Genomic DNA, 15,118 nt, shown 5'->3' with positions numbered 1-15,118 from the left:
ATCCTCCATGTTGTTAATTAAGGAGGTTTGGGCTACCCCGGACAATTCTGTCTCTACAATTTCTATACCCTCTCAGGATAGAGAATTTAGAGGGGTTCCTCAAAATTATGTCTGTACACCAAGTTACAATGTCAACCTGCTGGTACATTGCTAACATCTCTAGTGCGGCGTCATATTGGTTTGAGGCGTGGTCTGACACTATTAGGACAGACACTCCTCTGGATGGGACCCAGAATAGGGTAAAAGTTCTTAAATTGGCTAATTCCCTTTGTACAGAGGTTTTTTTTCCTTCTAGCCGGCAGAGCCTTATGGTTATTGCCTTAGTCTGCAGATGTATCCCTTATGTCTAAGCTTCTAGCTATCCTTTCAAGGGAGTGACCTTATTTGGTCCTGGTTTGTCTGAGATTCTCTGATATCTCGGGAGGTTAGGTCATTTCATTCCCCAGGAGAATCAAGAAGAACGACACAGCGATTTTAACTCCTTTCGTAATTTGGAGGGAAATTTTCTCTCTTCCACCTTCAAACAGGAACGTTCTAAACTTTGATGGAGACTCAATCAATCTTGGAATAAGGGAAAATAATCCAAGAAGTCTGCTATTGAATCAGTCAGCATGAAGGGCCTGCCCCCGGTCCGAGATCGGATCTTGGAGGGGGCAGACTTCCTTTTTTCGCTTGGTCCTGCAAGATGTTTAGGATTCCTGGACAATAGTAATGGTGTCCCAGGGATACACTCTAGAGTTCAAAAGTTTTCCTCCTACAGGCTGGTTCTGCTTTCAAGATTATATGCAGACCAGACAAAATGTGAGATATTCTTACACTGTGTAAGACACCTTTCTCCAACATAGGTGTGTCCGGTCCACGGCGTCATCCTTACTTGTGGGATATTCTCTTCCCCAACAGGAAATGGCAAAGAGCCCAGCAAAGCTGGTCACATGATCCCTCCTAGGCTCCGCCTACCCCAGTCATTCTCTTTGCCGTTGTACAGGCAACATCTCCACGGAGATGGCTTAGAGTTTTTTAGTGTTTAACTGTAGTTTTTATTATTCAATCAAGAGTTTGTTATTTTAAAATAGTGCTGGTATGTACTATTTACTCAGAAACAGAAAAGAGATGAAGATTTCTGTTTGTATGAGGAAAATGATTTTAGCACCGTAACTAAAATCCATGGCTGTTCCACACAGGACTGTTGAGAGCAATTAACTTCAGTTGGGGGAACAGTGTGCAGTCTCTTGCTGCTTGAGGTATGACACATTCTAACAAGACGATGTAATGCTGGAAGCTGTCATTTTTCCCTATGGGATCCGGTAAGCCATGTTTATTACGATGGTAAATAAGGGCTTCACAAGGGCTTATTAAGATTGTAGACTTTTCTGGGCTAAATCGATTCAGTTTTAAAACATATTTAGCTTTGAGGAATCATTTTATCTGGGTTTATTGATATTATAATATCGGCAGGCACTGTATTAGACACCTTATTTCTCTGGGGCTTTCCCAAAGCATAAGCAGAGTCTCATTTTCGCGCCGGTGTGGCGCACTTGTTTTTGAGAGGCATGGCATGCAGTCGCATGTGAGAGGAGCTCTGATACTTAGAAAAGACTTTCTGAAGGCGTCATTTGGTATCGTATTCCCCTTTGGGCTTGGTTGGGTCTCAGCAAAGCAGATACCAGGGACTGTAAAGGGGTTAAAGTGTTAAAACGGCTCCGGTTCCGTTATTTTAAGGGTTAAAGCTTCCAAATTTGGTGTGCAATACTTTTAAGGCTTTAAGACACTGTGGTGAAAATTTGGTGAATTTTGTACAATTCCTTCATGTTTTTTCGCAATTGCAGTAATAATGTGTGTTCAGTTTAAAATTTAAAGTGACAGTAACGGTTTTATTTTAAAATGTTTTTTGTACTTTATTATCAAGTTTATGCCTGTTTAACATGTCTGAACTACCAGATAGACTGTGTTCTGAATGTGGGGAAGCCAGAATTCCTGTTCATTTAAATAAATGTGATTTATGTGATAATGACAATGATGCCCAAGATGATTCCTCAAGTGAGGGGAGTAAGCATGGTACTGCATCATTCCCTCCTTCGTCTACACGAGTCTTGCCCACTCAGGAGGCCCCTAGTACATCTAGCGCGCCAATACTGCTTACTATGCAACAATTAACGGCTGTAATGGATAATTCTGTCAAAAACATTTTAGCCAAAATGAACCCTTGTCAGCGTAAGCGTGGCTGCTCTGTTTTAGTTACTGAAGAGCATGACGACGCTGATATTAATATCTCTGAAGGGCCCCTAACCCAATCTGAGGGGGCCAGGGAGGTTTTGTCTGAGGGAGAAATTACTGATCCAGGGAACATTTCTCAACAGGCTGAACCTGATGTAATTGCATTTAAATTTAAGTTGGAACATCTCCGCATTCTGCTTAAGGAGGTATTATCCACTCTGGATGATTGTGAAAAGTTGGTCATCCCAGAGAAACTATGTAAAATGGACAAGTTCCTAGAGGTGCCGGAGCTTCCAGAAGCTTTTCCTATACCCAAGCGGGTGGCGGACATTGTTAATAAAGAATGGGAAAGGCCCGGTATTCCTTTCGTCCCTCCCCCCATATTTAAAGAATTGTTTCCTATGGTCGACCCCAGAAAGGACTTATGGCAGACAGTCCCCAAGGTCGAGGGAGCGGTTTCTACTTTAAACAAACGCACCACTATACCCATAGAGGATAGTTGTGCTTTCAAAGATCCTATGGATAAAAAATTAGAAGGTTTGCTTAAAAAGATGTTTGTTCAGCAGGGTTACCTTCTACAACCAATTTCATGCATTGTCCCTGTCACTACAGCCGCATGTTTCTGGTTTGATGAACTGATAAAGGCGCTCGATAGTGATTCTCCTCCTTATGAGGAGATTATGGACAGAATCAATGCTCTCAAATTGGCTAATTCTTTCACCCTAGACGCCACTTTGCAATTGGCTAGGTTAGCGGCTAAGAATTCTGGGTTTGCTATTGTGGCGCGCAGAGCGCTTTGGTTGAAATCTTGGTCGGCTGACGCGTCTTCCAAGAACAAGCTACTAAACATTCCTTTCAAGGGGAAAACGCTGTTTGGCCCTGACTTGAAAGAGATTATCTCGGATATCACTGGGGGTAAGGGCCACGCCCTTCCTCAGGATCGGCCTTTCAAGGCGAAAAATAGACCCAATTTTCGTCCCTTTCGTAAAAACGGACCAGCCCAAAGTGCTACGTCCTCTAAGCAAGAGGGTAATACTTCTCAAGCCAAGCCAGCTTGGAGACCAATGCAAGGCTGGAACAAGGGAAAGCAGGCCAAGAAGCCTGCCACTGCTACCAAGACAGCATGAAATATTGGCCCCCGATCCGGGACCGGATCTGGTGGGGGGCAGACTCTCTCTCTTCGCTCAGGCTTGGGCAAGAGATGTTCTGGATCCTTGGGCGCTAGAAATAGTCTCCCAGGGTTATCTTCTGGAATTCAAGGGACTTCCCCCAAGGGGGAGGTTCCACAGGTCTCAGTTGTCTTCAGACCACATAAAAAGACAGGCGTTCTTACATTGTGTAGAAGACCTGTTAAAAATGGGAGTGATTCATCCTGTTCCACTAAGAGAACAAGGGATGGGGTTCTACTCCAATCTGTTCATAGTTCCCAAAAAAGAGGGAACGTTCAGACCAATCTTAGATCTCAAGATCTTAAACAAGTTTCTCAAGGTTCCATCTTTCAAGATGGAAACCATTCGAACTATTCTTCCTTCCATCCAGGAGGGTCAATTCATGACCACGGTGGATTTAAAGGATGCGTATCTACATATTCCTATCCACAAGGAACATCATCGGTTCCTAAGGTTTGCATTCCTGGACAAACATTACCAGTTCGTGGCGCTTCCTTTCGGATTAGCCACTGCTCCAAGGATTTTCACAAAGGTACTAGGCTCCCTTCTAGCGGTGCTAAGACCAAGGGGCATTGCAGTAGTACCTTACCTGGACGACATTCTGATTCAAGCGTCGTCCCTTCCTCAAGCAAAGGCTCACACGGACATTGTCCTGGCCTTTCTCAGATCTCACGGCTGGAAAGTGAACGTGGAAAAGAGTTCTCTATCCCCGTCAACAAGGGTTCCCTTCTTGGGAACAATTATAGACTCTTTAGAAATGAGGATCTTTCTAACAGAGGCCAGAAAAACAAAACTTCTAGACTCTTGTCGGATACTTCATTCCGTTCCTCTTCCTTCCATAGCTCAGTGCATGGAAGTGATCGGGTTGATGGTAGCGGCGATGGACATAGTTCCTTTTGCGCGCATTCATCTAAGACCATTACAACTGTGCATGCTCAGTCAGTGGAATGGGGACTATACAGACTTGTCTCCGAAGATACAAGTAAATCAGAGGACCAGAGACTCACTCCGTTGGTGGCTCTCCCTGGACAATCTGTCTCAAGGGATGACGTTCCGCAGACCAGAGTGGGTCATTGTCACGACCGACGCCAGTCTGATGGGCTGGGGCGCGGTCTGGGGATCCCTGAAAGCTCAGGGTCTTTGGTCTCGGGAAGAATCTCTTCTACCGATAAATATTCTGGAACTGAGAGCGATATTCAATGCTCTCAAGGCCTGGCCTCGGCTAGCGAGGACCAAGTTCATACGGTTTCAATCAGACAACATGACAACTGTTGCGTACATCAACCATCAGGGGGGAACAAGGAGTTCCCTAGCGATGGAAGAAGTGACCAAAATCATTCTATGGGCGGAGTCTCACTCCTGCCACCTGTCTGCTATCCACATCCCAGGAGTGGAAAATTGGGAAGCGGATTTTCTGAGTCGTCAGACATTGCATCCGGGGGAGTGGGAACTCCATCCGGAAATCTTTGCCCAAGTCACTCACCTGTGGGGCATTCCAGACATGGATCTGATGGCCTCTCGTCAGAACTTCAAAGTTCCTTGCTACGGGGCCAGATCCAGGGATCCCAAGGCGGCTCTAGTGGATGCACTAGTAGCACCTTGGACCTTCAAACTAGCTTATGTGTTCCCGCCATTTCCTCTCATCCCCAGGCTGGTAGCCAGGATCAATCAGGAGAGGGCGTCGGTGATCTTGATAGCTCCTGCGTGGCCACGCAGGACTTGGTATGCAGATCTGGTGAATACGTCATCGGCTCCACCTTGGAAGCTACCTTTGAGACGAGACCTTCTTGTTCAGGGTCCGTTCGAACATCCGAATCTGGTTTCACTCCAGCTGACTGCTTGGAGATTGAACGCTTGATTTTATCGAAGCGAGGATTCTCAGATTCTGTTATCGATACTCTTGTTCAGGCCAGAAAGCCTGTAACTAGAAAGATTTACCACAAAATTTGGAAAAAATATATCTGTTGGTGTGAATCTAAAGGATTCCCTTGGGACAAGGTTAAGATTCCTAGGATTCTATCCTTCCTTCAAGAAGGATTGGAAAAAGGATTATCTGCTAGTTCCCTGAAGGGACAGATTTCTGCCTTGTCGGTATTACTTCACAAAAAGCTGGCAGCTGTGCCAGATGTTCAAGCCTTTGTTCAGGCTCTGGTTAGAATCAAGCCTGTTTACAAACCTTTGACTCCTCCTTGGAGTCTCAATTTAGTTCTTTCAGTTCTTCAGGGGGTTCCGTTTGAACCCTTACATTCCGTTGATATTAAGTTATTATCTTGGAAAGTTTTGTTTTTAGTTGCGATTTCTTCTGCTAGAAGAGTCTCAGAATTATCTGCTCTGCAGTGTTCTCCTCCTTATCTGGTGTTCCATGCAGATAAGGTGGTTTTACGTACTAAACCTGGTTTTCTTCCAAAAGTTGTTTCTAACAAAAACATTAACCAGGAGATTATCGTACCTTCTCTGTGTCCAAAACCAGTTTCAAAGAAGGAACGTTTGTTGCACAATTTGGATGTTGTTCGCGCTCTAAAATTCTATTTAGATGCTACAAAGGATTTTAGACAAACATCTTCCTTGTTTGTTGTTTATTCAGGTAAAAGGAGAGGTCAAAAAGCAACTTCTACCTCTCTCTCTTTTTGGATTAAAAGCATCATCAGATTGGCTTACGAGACTGCCGGACGGCAGCCTCCCGAAAGAATCACAGCTCATTCCACTAGGGCTGTGGCTTCCACATGGGCCTTCAAGAACGAGGCTTCTGTTGATCAGATATGTAGGGCAGCGACTTGGTCTTCACTGCACACTTTTACCAAATTTTACAAGTTTGATACTTTTGCTTCTTCTGAGGCTATTTTTGGGAGAAAGGTTTTGCAAGCCGTGGTGCCTTCCATTTAGGTGACCTGATTTGCTCCCTCCCTTCATCCGTGTCCTAAAGCTTTGGTATTGGTTCCCACAAGTAAGGATGACGCCGTGGACCGGACACACCTATGTTGGAGAAAACAGAATTTATGTTTACCTGATAAATTTCTTTCTCCAACGGTGTGTCCGGTCCACGGCCCGCCCTGGTTTTTTAATCAGGTCTGATAATTTATTTTCTTTAACTACAGTCACCACGGTACCATATGGTTTCTCCTATGCAAATATTCCTCCTTAACGTCGGTCGAATGACTGGGGTAGGCGGAGCCTAGGAGGGATCATGTGACCAGCTTTGCTGGGCTCTTTGCCATTTCCTGTTGGGGAAGAGAATATCCCACAAGTAAGGATGACGCCGTGGACCGGACACACCGTTGGAGAAAGAAATTTATCAGGTAAACATAAATTCTGTTTTTCGACCTGGGAGTGTTTGTTCTTGTTTTAATTCAGGAACAGGGTCTGAGATTTCTTTCCTATCTGTGCGTGGTTCTCTTAGAAAGGGAACCTTCAGGCCACTTAGAGGGCTGATGTTGTAGATCAGCTGGTTAAAGCCCTGTCTACAAAAGCTTGTTCGAGATAGGAGCTATTTAATCCCGGCTGGGTTGATACAGGCATGGGGTACATTTTAGAGTACCGTCTTTCTTGATGGAAACTATTGGTTCCATTCTCCCTTTGATCCAAGAGGGTCAATTTATGACAAATGTGGATTTATAGGACGCATACCTGCATATTCCAATTCCCAGGGTTTATCGCAAGATCCTAAGGTTTGCCTTTCTGGACAGACACTTTCAGTTCGTGGATATTTCATTCGGTCTTGAACAGTTCCCAGAATTTCACAAGACAAGAGTCAGGAAATAGGTTCTGGGATCGCGTTTGGCAATGCTTCGGTTATGGGGCATTGCAGTGGTGCTCTATCGGGATGACATCCTAGTCCAGGCTCTATCCTTAAAACAAGTTAGGTCCCACACAGACTTGGTTGTATCTTTCCTGTGATTCACAAGTGGAGTTAAAATTTGGGACAGGAGTTCCTTAATACCAAATACAAGGATACCTTTCTGAGGCTTTCCTATCAATGATCATTTTTTCTGACAGGAGTCAGGAAATCAAAGATTTTCTATACTTGTCTAGCCCTTCAGTCCTCTCCTAGGCTGTCAGTGGCTTAGTGCATTAGGGTAATCGGGCTAATGGTGGCGGCAATGGACATCATCCCGTTTTGCTCGTTTCCATCTCAGGCCTCTGCAGTTAAGCGTGCTCAGAGAATGGAACGGAGATTATGCAGACTTGTCTTCTCGAATAACTCCAGAGCAGGAGACAAGGGACTCTCTTCAATGGTGGTTGTTTCTGGATCATCTCTCTCAGGGAACTTGCTTTCGCAGACCGTCTTGGGGAATTGTGACAACAGACGCCTGCCTTCTGGGGTGGGGAGCAGTATGGGGCTCCCTAAAGGCTCAGGGAGTTTGGACTCAGTCAGTCTGTTCTTCCTATAAACCTTCTAGAACTGAGAGCAATCTTCAATGCTCTTCCGGCCTGACCCCAGCTAGCGTCACTACGGTTTATCAGGTTCCAGTCGGATAACATAACTTCAGTGGCTTACATCAATCATCAGGGAGGAAAGAGGAGTTCCTTAGCGATGACAGAGGTAACCAAACTAATCCAGTGGGCGGAGGCCCACTCTTGTTGTCTTTCGGCGATCCATATCCCAGGGGTGGACACCTGGGAGGGGATTTTCTGAGCAGGCAGACTTTTCATCCGGGGGAGTGGGAACTCCATCTGGAAGTGTTCTCCTATCTAGTTCTCAAGTGGGGTCAGCTGGAATTGGATCTCATGGCATCCCGAGAATGCCAAGCTACCGAAATACAGGTCGAGGTCTAGGGACCCCCAGGCACAACTGATAGATGCTCTGGCGGTTTCCTTGGACCTTCAGTCTAGCATAGCTATTTCCTCTGTTTGCTCTTCTTCCTCTGGTAATTGCTTGAATCAAACCGGAGAGGACATCAGTGATCCTCATAGCACCGGCCTGGCCTTGCAGGAGATGGCATCTCTACTTCCTTGGAGACTCCCGTTGAGGAAGGATCTTCTTATTCAGGGGCCTTTTCTTCACCCAAATCTAGTTTCTCTGAAGCTGACTGCTTGGAGATTGTTCGCTTAATTTTATCCAAGCGTAACTAGAAGGATTTCCCATAAGATTTGGCGTAAATATCTCTATTAGTGCGAATCCAAGGGCTACTCATGGAGAAGAGTTAGGATTCCTAGAATTTTGTCTTTTCTCCAAGAGGGTTTGGAGAAGGGTTTATCGACGAGCTCCCTAAAGGGTCAAATCTCGGCCTTATCTATTTTTTTACACAAACGTCTGGCGGATGTCCCAGATGTAGAATCTTTTTATCAGGCCCTGGTCAGGATCAGGCCTGTGTTCAAACCAGTTACTCCTCTATGGAGTCTTAATTTAGTTCTCAAAGTTCTTCAAGAAGTTCCGTTTAAGACTATGCATTCCTTAGATATTAAGTTGTTATCTTGGAAAGTTTTATTTCTTGTTGCTATTTCTTCTGCTCGGAGAGTGTCAGAGCTCTCGGCTTTGTAGTATGAGTCTCCTTATCTTATTTTTCATCAGATAAGGTACTTTTACGTACTAAACTAGGATTTCTTCCTAAGGTTGTTTCTGATCGGAACATTAATCAGGAGATTGTGGTTCCGTCCTTGTGTCCTAATCCTTCTTCTCAGAAGAAATTACTTCTGTACAATTTGGACGTGGTCCGTGCTTTAAAGCTTTTCTTAATGGCGACTAAGGACTTTCGTCAGTCTTCTTAGTTTGTGATTTTCTCAGGAAAACGTAAGGGTCAGAAGGCTACGACTACTTCTTTTTCTTTTTGGCTGAAGAGTATCATATGTTATGCATATGAGAGTGCTGGACAACAGCCTCCCGAGAGATACGGCTCATTCCACTAGAGCTGTTGCTTCTTTATGGGCGTTCAAAAATGAAGCTTCTGTGGAACAGATTTGCAAGGCTGCAACTTGGTCCTCTCCACACTTTTTCAAGGTTCTACAAATTTGACACTTTGGTATCAGCTGAGGTTTCTTTTGGGAGACAGGTTCTTCAAGCAGTGGTGAATTCCGTTTAGGTTCCCTGTCTTGTCCCTCCCGTATTATCTGTGTACTCTAGCTTGGGTATTGAATCCCATTAGTAATTAAGATGATCCGTGGACTCATCGTGTCTTTAAAAAAGAAAATTTATGCTTACCTGATAATTTTATTTATTTTTTGACACGTTGAGTCCACGGCCTGCCCTGTTCTTTTAGACAGGTTGTGGGTTATTGTAAATTTCAGACACCTCTGCACCTTGGCTTATACTTTCTCTTCCTAACTTCGGTCGAATGACTGGAGTGGGAGGGAAGGGAGGAACTATTTAACAGCTCTGCTGTTGTGTTCTTTGCCTCCTCCTGCTGACCATTGGGTGAATATCCCATTAGTAATTAAGATGATCCGTGGACTCATGTCAAAAAGGAAATAACTTTATCAGGTAAGCATAAATTTTCTTTTTTTGTTTGGCATGCAAGTCTGCTGGACAGCCGCCTCTGGAGAGATTTACAGCTCATTCCACCAAGGTGGTGTTTTCCTCTTGGGCTTTCAAGAATGAGGCCTCTGTAGAACAGATATGTAAGGCTGCGACTTGGTCTTCTTTGCTTAATTTTCTATAATTTTAATTATTTTGCCTCGGTTGAGGTTTCTTTTGGGAGAAAGGTTCTGCAAGCAGTGGTGCCTTCTGTTTAGGTTACCTGTCTTGTCCCTCCCTGATTATCTAGGCCCTCTAGCTTGGGTATTGATTCCCAACAGTAATTGATGATCCCGTGGACTCACTGTGTCATTAGAAAGAAAACAAAATTTATGCTTACCTGGTAAATTTATTTATTTCTTGACACGGTGAGTCCATGGCCTGTCCTGTTATTTCAGACAGTTTCTTTGTTATATAAACATCAGGCACCTCTGCATCTTGTGTGTTATTTCCTTTCTCTCCTTTCCTTCGGTCAAATGACTTGGGGATTGTGGGTAGAGAAGTGATACTTAACAGCCTTGCTGTGGTGCTCTTTGCCTCCTCCTGCTGGCCAGAAGTGATATTCCCAACAGTAATTGATGATCCCGTGGACTTGCCGTGTCAAGAAAGAAATACATTTATCAGGTAAGCATACGTTTTTGTTTTTTTACCATTCCTGCTGCTTGATATAGAAAGGTTGCAGGAGGCTAATTGCAGCCTAATCTAAAGTAAGACTTTAAGATGACTAAGGTGTAGACTGTCCCTTTTTAAATAAACATGTAACATCTAGAAACATTGATATATATGTATTGCAGGCTGTTCGGCTCTTTGTCTGACAGTTTAATATATATCTTTCAGGGAAGCAGCTTGCATTCGTTGGGGAGACTTAAAGAAAACTGAAACCCATGATTCAGACAGAACATACAATTTTAAACAATGATTCATTGTACGTATTTTGCTTCGTTTTTTTATATCCTTTGTTGAAAATCATTCCTTTTGTAGGCTCGAGCAGCAACACACTACTGGGAGCCAGCTGCTATTTGTTGCCACACATGTTTATTGTCATTGGCTCATCTGATATGTTCAGCTACCTCCCAGTACTGCTTTAATGCTACTTCAACAAAGGATACCAAGAGCATGAAGCAAATTTAGATAATAGTAAATTAGAAAGTTGTTTAAAATTGTATGTTCTATCTGAATCATGAAAGAAAAATTTGGAATTTCATGTCCCTTTAAGCAAATTCTTATATTAAAAGGTACCTTTTATAAAGTAGTTAAAATCAGAAATGTTAAAAAAAAAAAGGTATTCCTTTCCATTTCGATTTAATAAGGAGAGTATGCTATGTGTACGCTCTTCTGCAGGATTTGGGCCTACGTAAAATGTAACCAATGTTTGGAACAACCAGGACTAAGAGATAAGCTTGGTAAGATGCTGAATGCCCTGTTTTGAAAATGGTTTTGTTTAAATAACAAGATAGATATTGCTTTCAATATCTTACTTATGTGTATGTGGAGATACAAAATGCCTGTTTCTCCTGAAACAGGAAACGTAACGATAAGATCGAGCTGCTCGTGGGCTGCATTGCAGAACTTTCTGAAGCTGAAGAGAACATGCTCCTTCGCCATGGAGAGAATGACTTCAGTGTTATGTTTTCCACAAGGAAGAACTGTGCACAGCTGTGGCTTGGCCCTGCTGCCTTCATCAACCATGGTAAGTTCTTTGGCATGTCTACAGCCATAACCACTGATTAGATTGCTTGAACTTCAGCCAGATACCTTTTTTATAGCTGTACATGTTTGTCACGTTTTAAGATAAGGGGGTGTATAAATTTCTGAATTAGCATATATACAAAAAATTAGCTAAATGGTTTAGGTGTAAACAAATCTGCAGGGAATATCACTTGCATGGAGCGCTTGCTTGTAAACATGTTTTACCTGGGCCTTAGATGGAACAGTAGAATAATCAATTGCTTGAGTTTATAAGGAAATGATAAAAAAACAAAATGGCTATATGAAGCTCCTGTGCTCAGCACATAGGGGTCCTGATAATTGGCACCCTGGGTTTCTAGACCCATTGGAGACCTTTTTTAATATGTGGTCATGAAAGCTCATCCTAAAGCTCACAAGGCAAGCACACTCCTGATATAACTAGTACCAAACTCGTGTTGGAAATATTCTTGTTGGAAAGTCCAAATTAGAATGTGTCCCTTTTTGAGAGGTGCTTAAAAGGACATGAAACCCAATTTTTTTCTTTCATGATTTAGAAAAACCATGTCATTTTAAACAACTTTCTAATTTACTTCTATTATCAAATTTGTTTCATTCTCTTGATATCACTTGCTGAAAAGCATATCTAGATATGATCATTAGCTGCTGATTGGTTGCTGCACATCGAGGCCTTGTGTGATTGGCTCACACATGTGCATTGCTATTTATTCAACAAAGGATATCTAAAGAATTGAGCAAATTTGATAATAGAAGTAAATTAGAACGTTGTTTAAAATTGCATGCCCTATCAGAATCATGAAAGTTTAATTTTGACTAGACTGTCCCTTTAACCCTTTTTCAGTTCATTACAGGTTGCTGTGCAAAAAAAATGTAAATCAATCAACGAATCTAATGCTGTTCATAACAGTACAAAAGTACAGAGTTCCTCTGACAAGTTGCTGTAAAAGTGTTTTCTTGTGGATTACTGTTGTCGCCATACATGGTGTGAGACGGGTCCTCGGATCACAAAACAGTTCTGGGGTTTTCTTAATGATTGGGTTATCATGTGATGCACGTCATCAGAATTATGATCAGTTGGGCCAGTGCCATTTGTGGATCAGACAAGTGCTTTATTTAATAACCTTTTCTAATAAACTTATATTAAAGCATGGGTTTCCGTAAGAACTCAAGCTCTTTGGTTTACATTGGTTTATGGAGTGATGATGTTTTATGTTTATATAAATGCTGTATGGTTTACTGACCTTTCTGTCTTTTCCTCCCCCCCCCCCCCAGACTGCAGACCTAATTGCAAGGTAAGAGCAGCTATTGTCATTATAAGGTACACTTACCAAATGGAATCCAAACTGAACAGTGTTGTTTGTATTGCAGTTCGTATCGACTGGCCGTGACACTGCTTGTGTAAAAGCCCTGAGGGACATTGAGCCAGGGGAGGAGATTTCATGTTATTACGGGGACGGCTTTTTTGGGGAAAACAATGAATTTTGTGAATGTTACACGTGTGAGAGGTACGTGGCATGAATGGCATCAGACCTTTAATTACAGATGACTTGGCTTATAGGGATGAGGGAACCTTGGCTCTTGGGCTATGCAGAAACAAGCTCTTTTGTGTTCTTTGTGATGCATCATTGTCCACTAGTGTGTCACCTCAAGCTGAACCTTCTCCCACCTTGTGTAGGAGCCTTGCATTGCATGCTCATCAAGATGAATTAACCAAATCGGTTTAACTCTGTTCTGTAGATTTAAAGGGACAGTCAACACCAGAGTTTTTGTTGTTTAAAAAGTTAGATAATCCCTTTATTACACATTCCCCAGTTTTGCATAACCAACACTGTTATATTAATGCACTTTTTACTTCTGTGACTAACTTGTATCTAAGCATCTTCTGACCACCCCTAATCACATGACTTTTAGTTATTATCTATTGACTTGCATTTTAGCCAATTAGTGCAGTGTCTGCCACTAGCCACGGGCGTTATCACAATGTTATCTATATGGCTTACATGAGCTAGCTCTACCCTGCTGTGAAAGGCAAATAAAAAAAGAGGAAGACTTCAAGGGCTTAGAAATGATCATATGAGCCTTCCTAGGTTTGCTTTCAACTAAGAATACCAAGAGAACAAAGCAAAATTGTTGATAAAAGTAAATTGGAAAGTTGTTTAAAATTACATGCCCTATTTGAAAAATGAAAGTTTATTTTGGGACTTGACTGTCCCTTTAACGCTAGTAAAGATACCTCCTACAGCTCTATAAGAGGACATGAACGTGCGTCTAACGATCTAGTATTACCATGAATGGTACATGTGGCTTATGGATTGATCATTATTTACGTGCCTTACTGTACTGATCACCTATTGGTTACGGCTTTATAAAGTCACCATTTCACTGATCTTGGTTAATGCTTTTGTTAATGGTTTATTACTGGGACTCATAGAAATATAGGTTTTGTGACACACTGCTACTAATGGTAGAGTTGTCCCACATGGAGAGGTAGGTAGCAACTCCTTGTTGGTACTCTATTTAACCTGCCTTCACAGCAAGTCCTCGCACACAGTGTTTGTTTAGTTGCCGGGTGCAAATTAATAATAAATACATTGTACATGGAAGGGACCAGGCATTTGCTCTGATTTCAAAAAGGGTAATATCTAGTCATAGTTAAATTAGTTTCATCTGACACAGAACATAAACTTGAAAGCATAGGGTCAGTTTTGTCTTATGAATTGTTTTATAGTCCCCTCTAGCAGCATTAATAAGTTCTAGCCCTTAGGGTCACCTCAGCAAGCTAGAGTCAGCCTCAGATCCTCAGATATGGTGTGTGCCAACAATTACCTGAATTTAATAATTCTTTGTAAATCCCTTGGTGTTCCAAGCACTGCTTTATAAGAATATCCTCGATCCAAGGCATAAGGCTGCTTGTGTTATCCAATCACTATGAAAGCCGGTAGTATTTTAGTTCATTACCTTCCTGATACAGGGTCCCTGGTGATCTACTCCTGAGATAACTATATCCACCTTTTCTACCATAAGTACAGAGATTAACATTTTAATTGTGTTGTTTTTACTTTCACATAGGCTATAGCAGGGTTCTTCAAACTTTTTTTCCCAAGACCCAGTTTAATGATACCACATACCTTCGCGACCCAATTTATATTCTTGTTCTGAAAGTTGATAGTCATTTGCAAGATACCAGCAACTTTTGGAAAGGTGACTAAAATGTCTGCGTACTTCAATCCTGATTGTAGTCAAATGTTAGTGTTATAAAAGGTAATAATACACACACTCTCATACAACATACAAAACATACACACTCTCATACACCACACACACATTCTCACACAACACACACACATTCTCACACAACACACACACACTGTCACACACCACACACACTCTCATACAACACCCACGTCACACACACACGAACTCCCATACAACACACGAACACCACCCTTTCATATCTATTCACACAAATCTAGGGAGTTTTTCCTCCTGCACTGTGGGTTACATATATGGGATTTCTTGGATGTATAAGTATTAGGCTGGTTGTTCTGGTAATTACTACTATCGGTGAGAGTGGCCTTTC

General features: G+C 42.4%; 1 protein-coding gene across 1 annotated transcript in view; it reads left to right on the top strand.

The window, feature by feature from the left end:
* The window catches only part of LOC128665816 (histone-lysine N-methyltransferase KMT5B-B-like), a 220,915-nt gene that overhangs the window by 51,616 nt on the left and 154,181 nt on the right, over nt 1-15,118 (top strand). Inside the window, 3 exon segments of the mRNA XM_053720034.1 lie at nt 11,355-11,521; nt 12,811-12,830; nt 12,907-13,043. Coding sequence (XP_053576009.1) covers nt 11,355-11,521; nt 12,811-12,830; nt 12,907-13,043 — 324 coding nt within the window.

Source organism: Bombina bombina, chromosome 7 (genome assembly GCF_027579735.1).
Source record: "Bombina bombina isolate aBomBom1 chromosome 7, aBomBom1.pri, whole genome shotgun sequence".
Lineage (NCBI taxonomy): Eukaryota > Metazoa > Chordata > Amphibia > Anura > Bombinatoridae > Bombina > Bombina bombina.
Note: the sequence above shows the minus strand (reverse complement) of the source record. Positions and strands in the feature narration are given on the sequence as shown.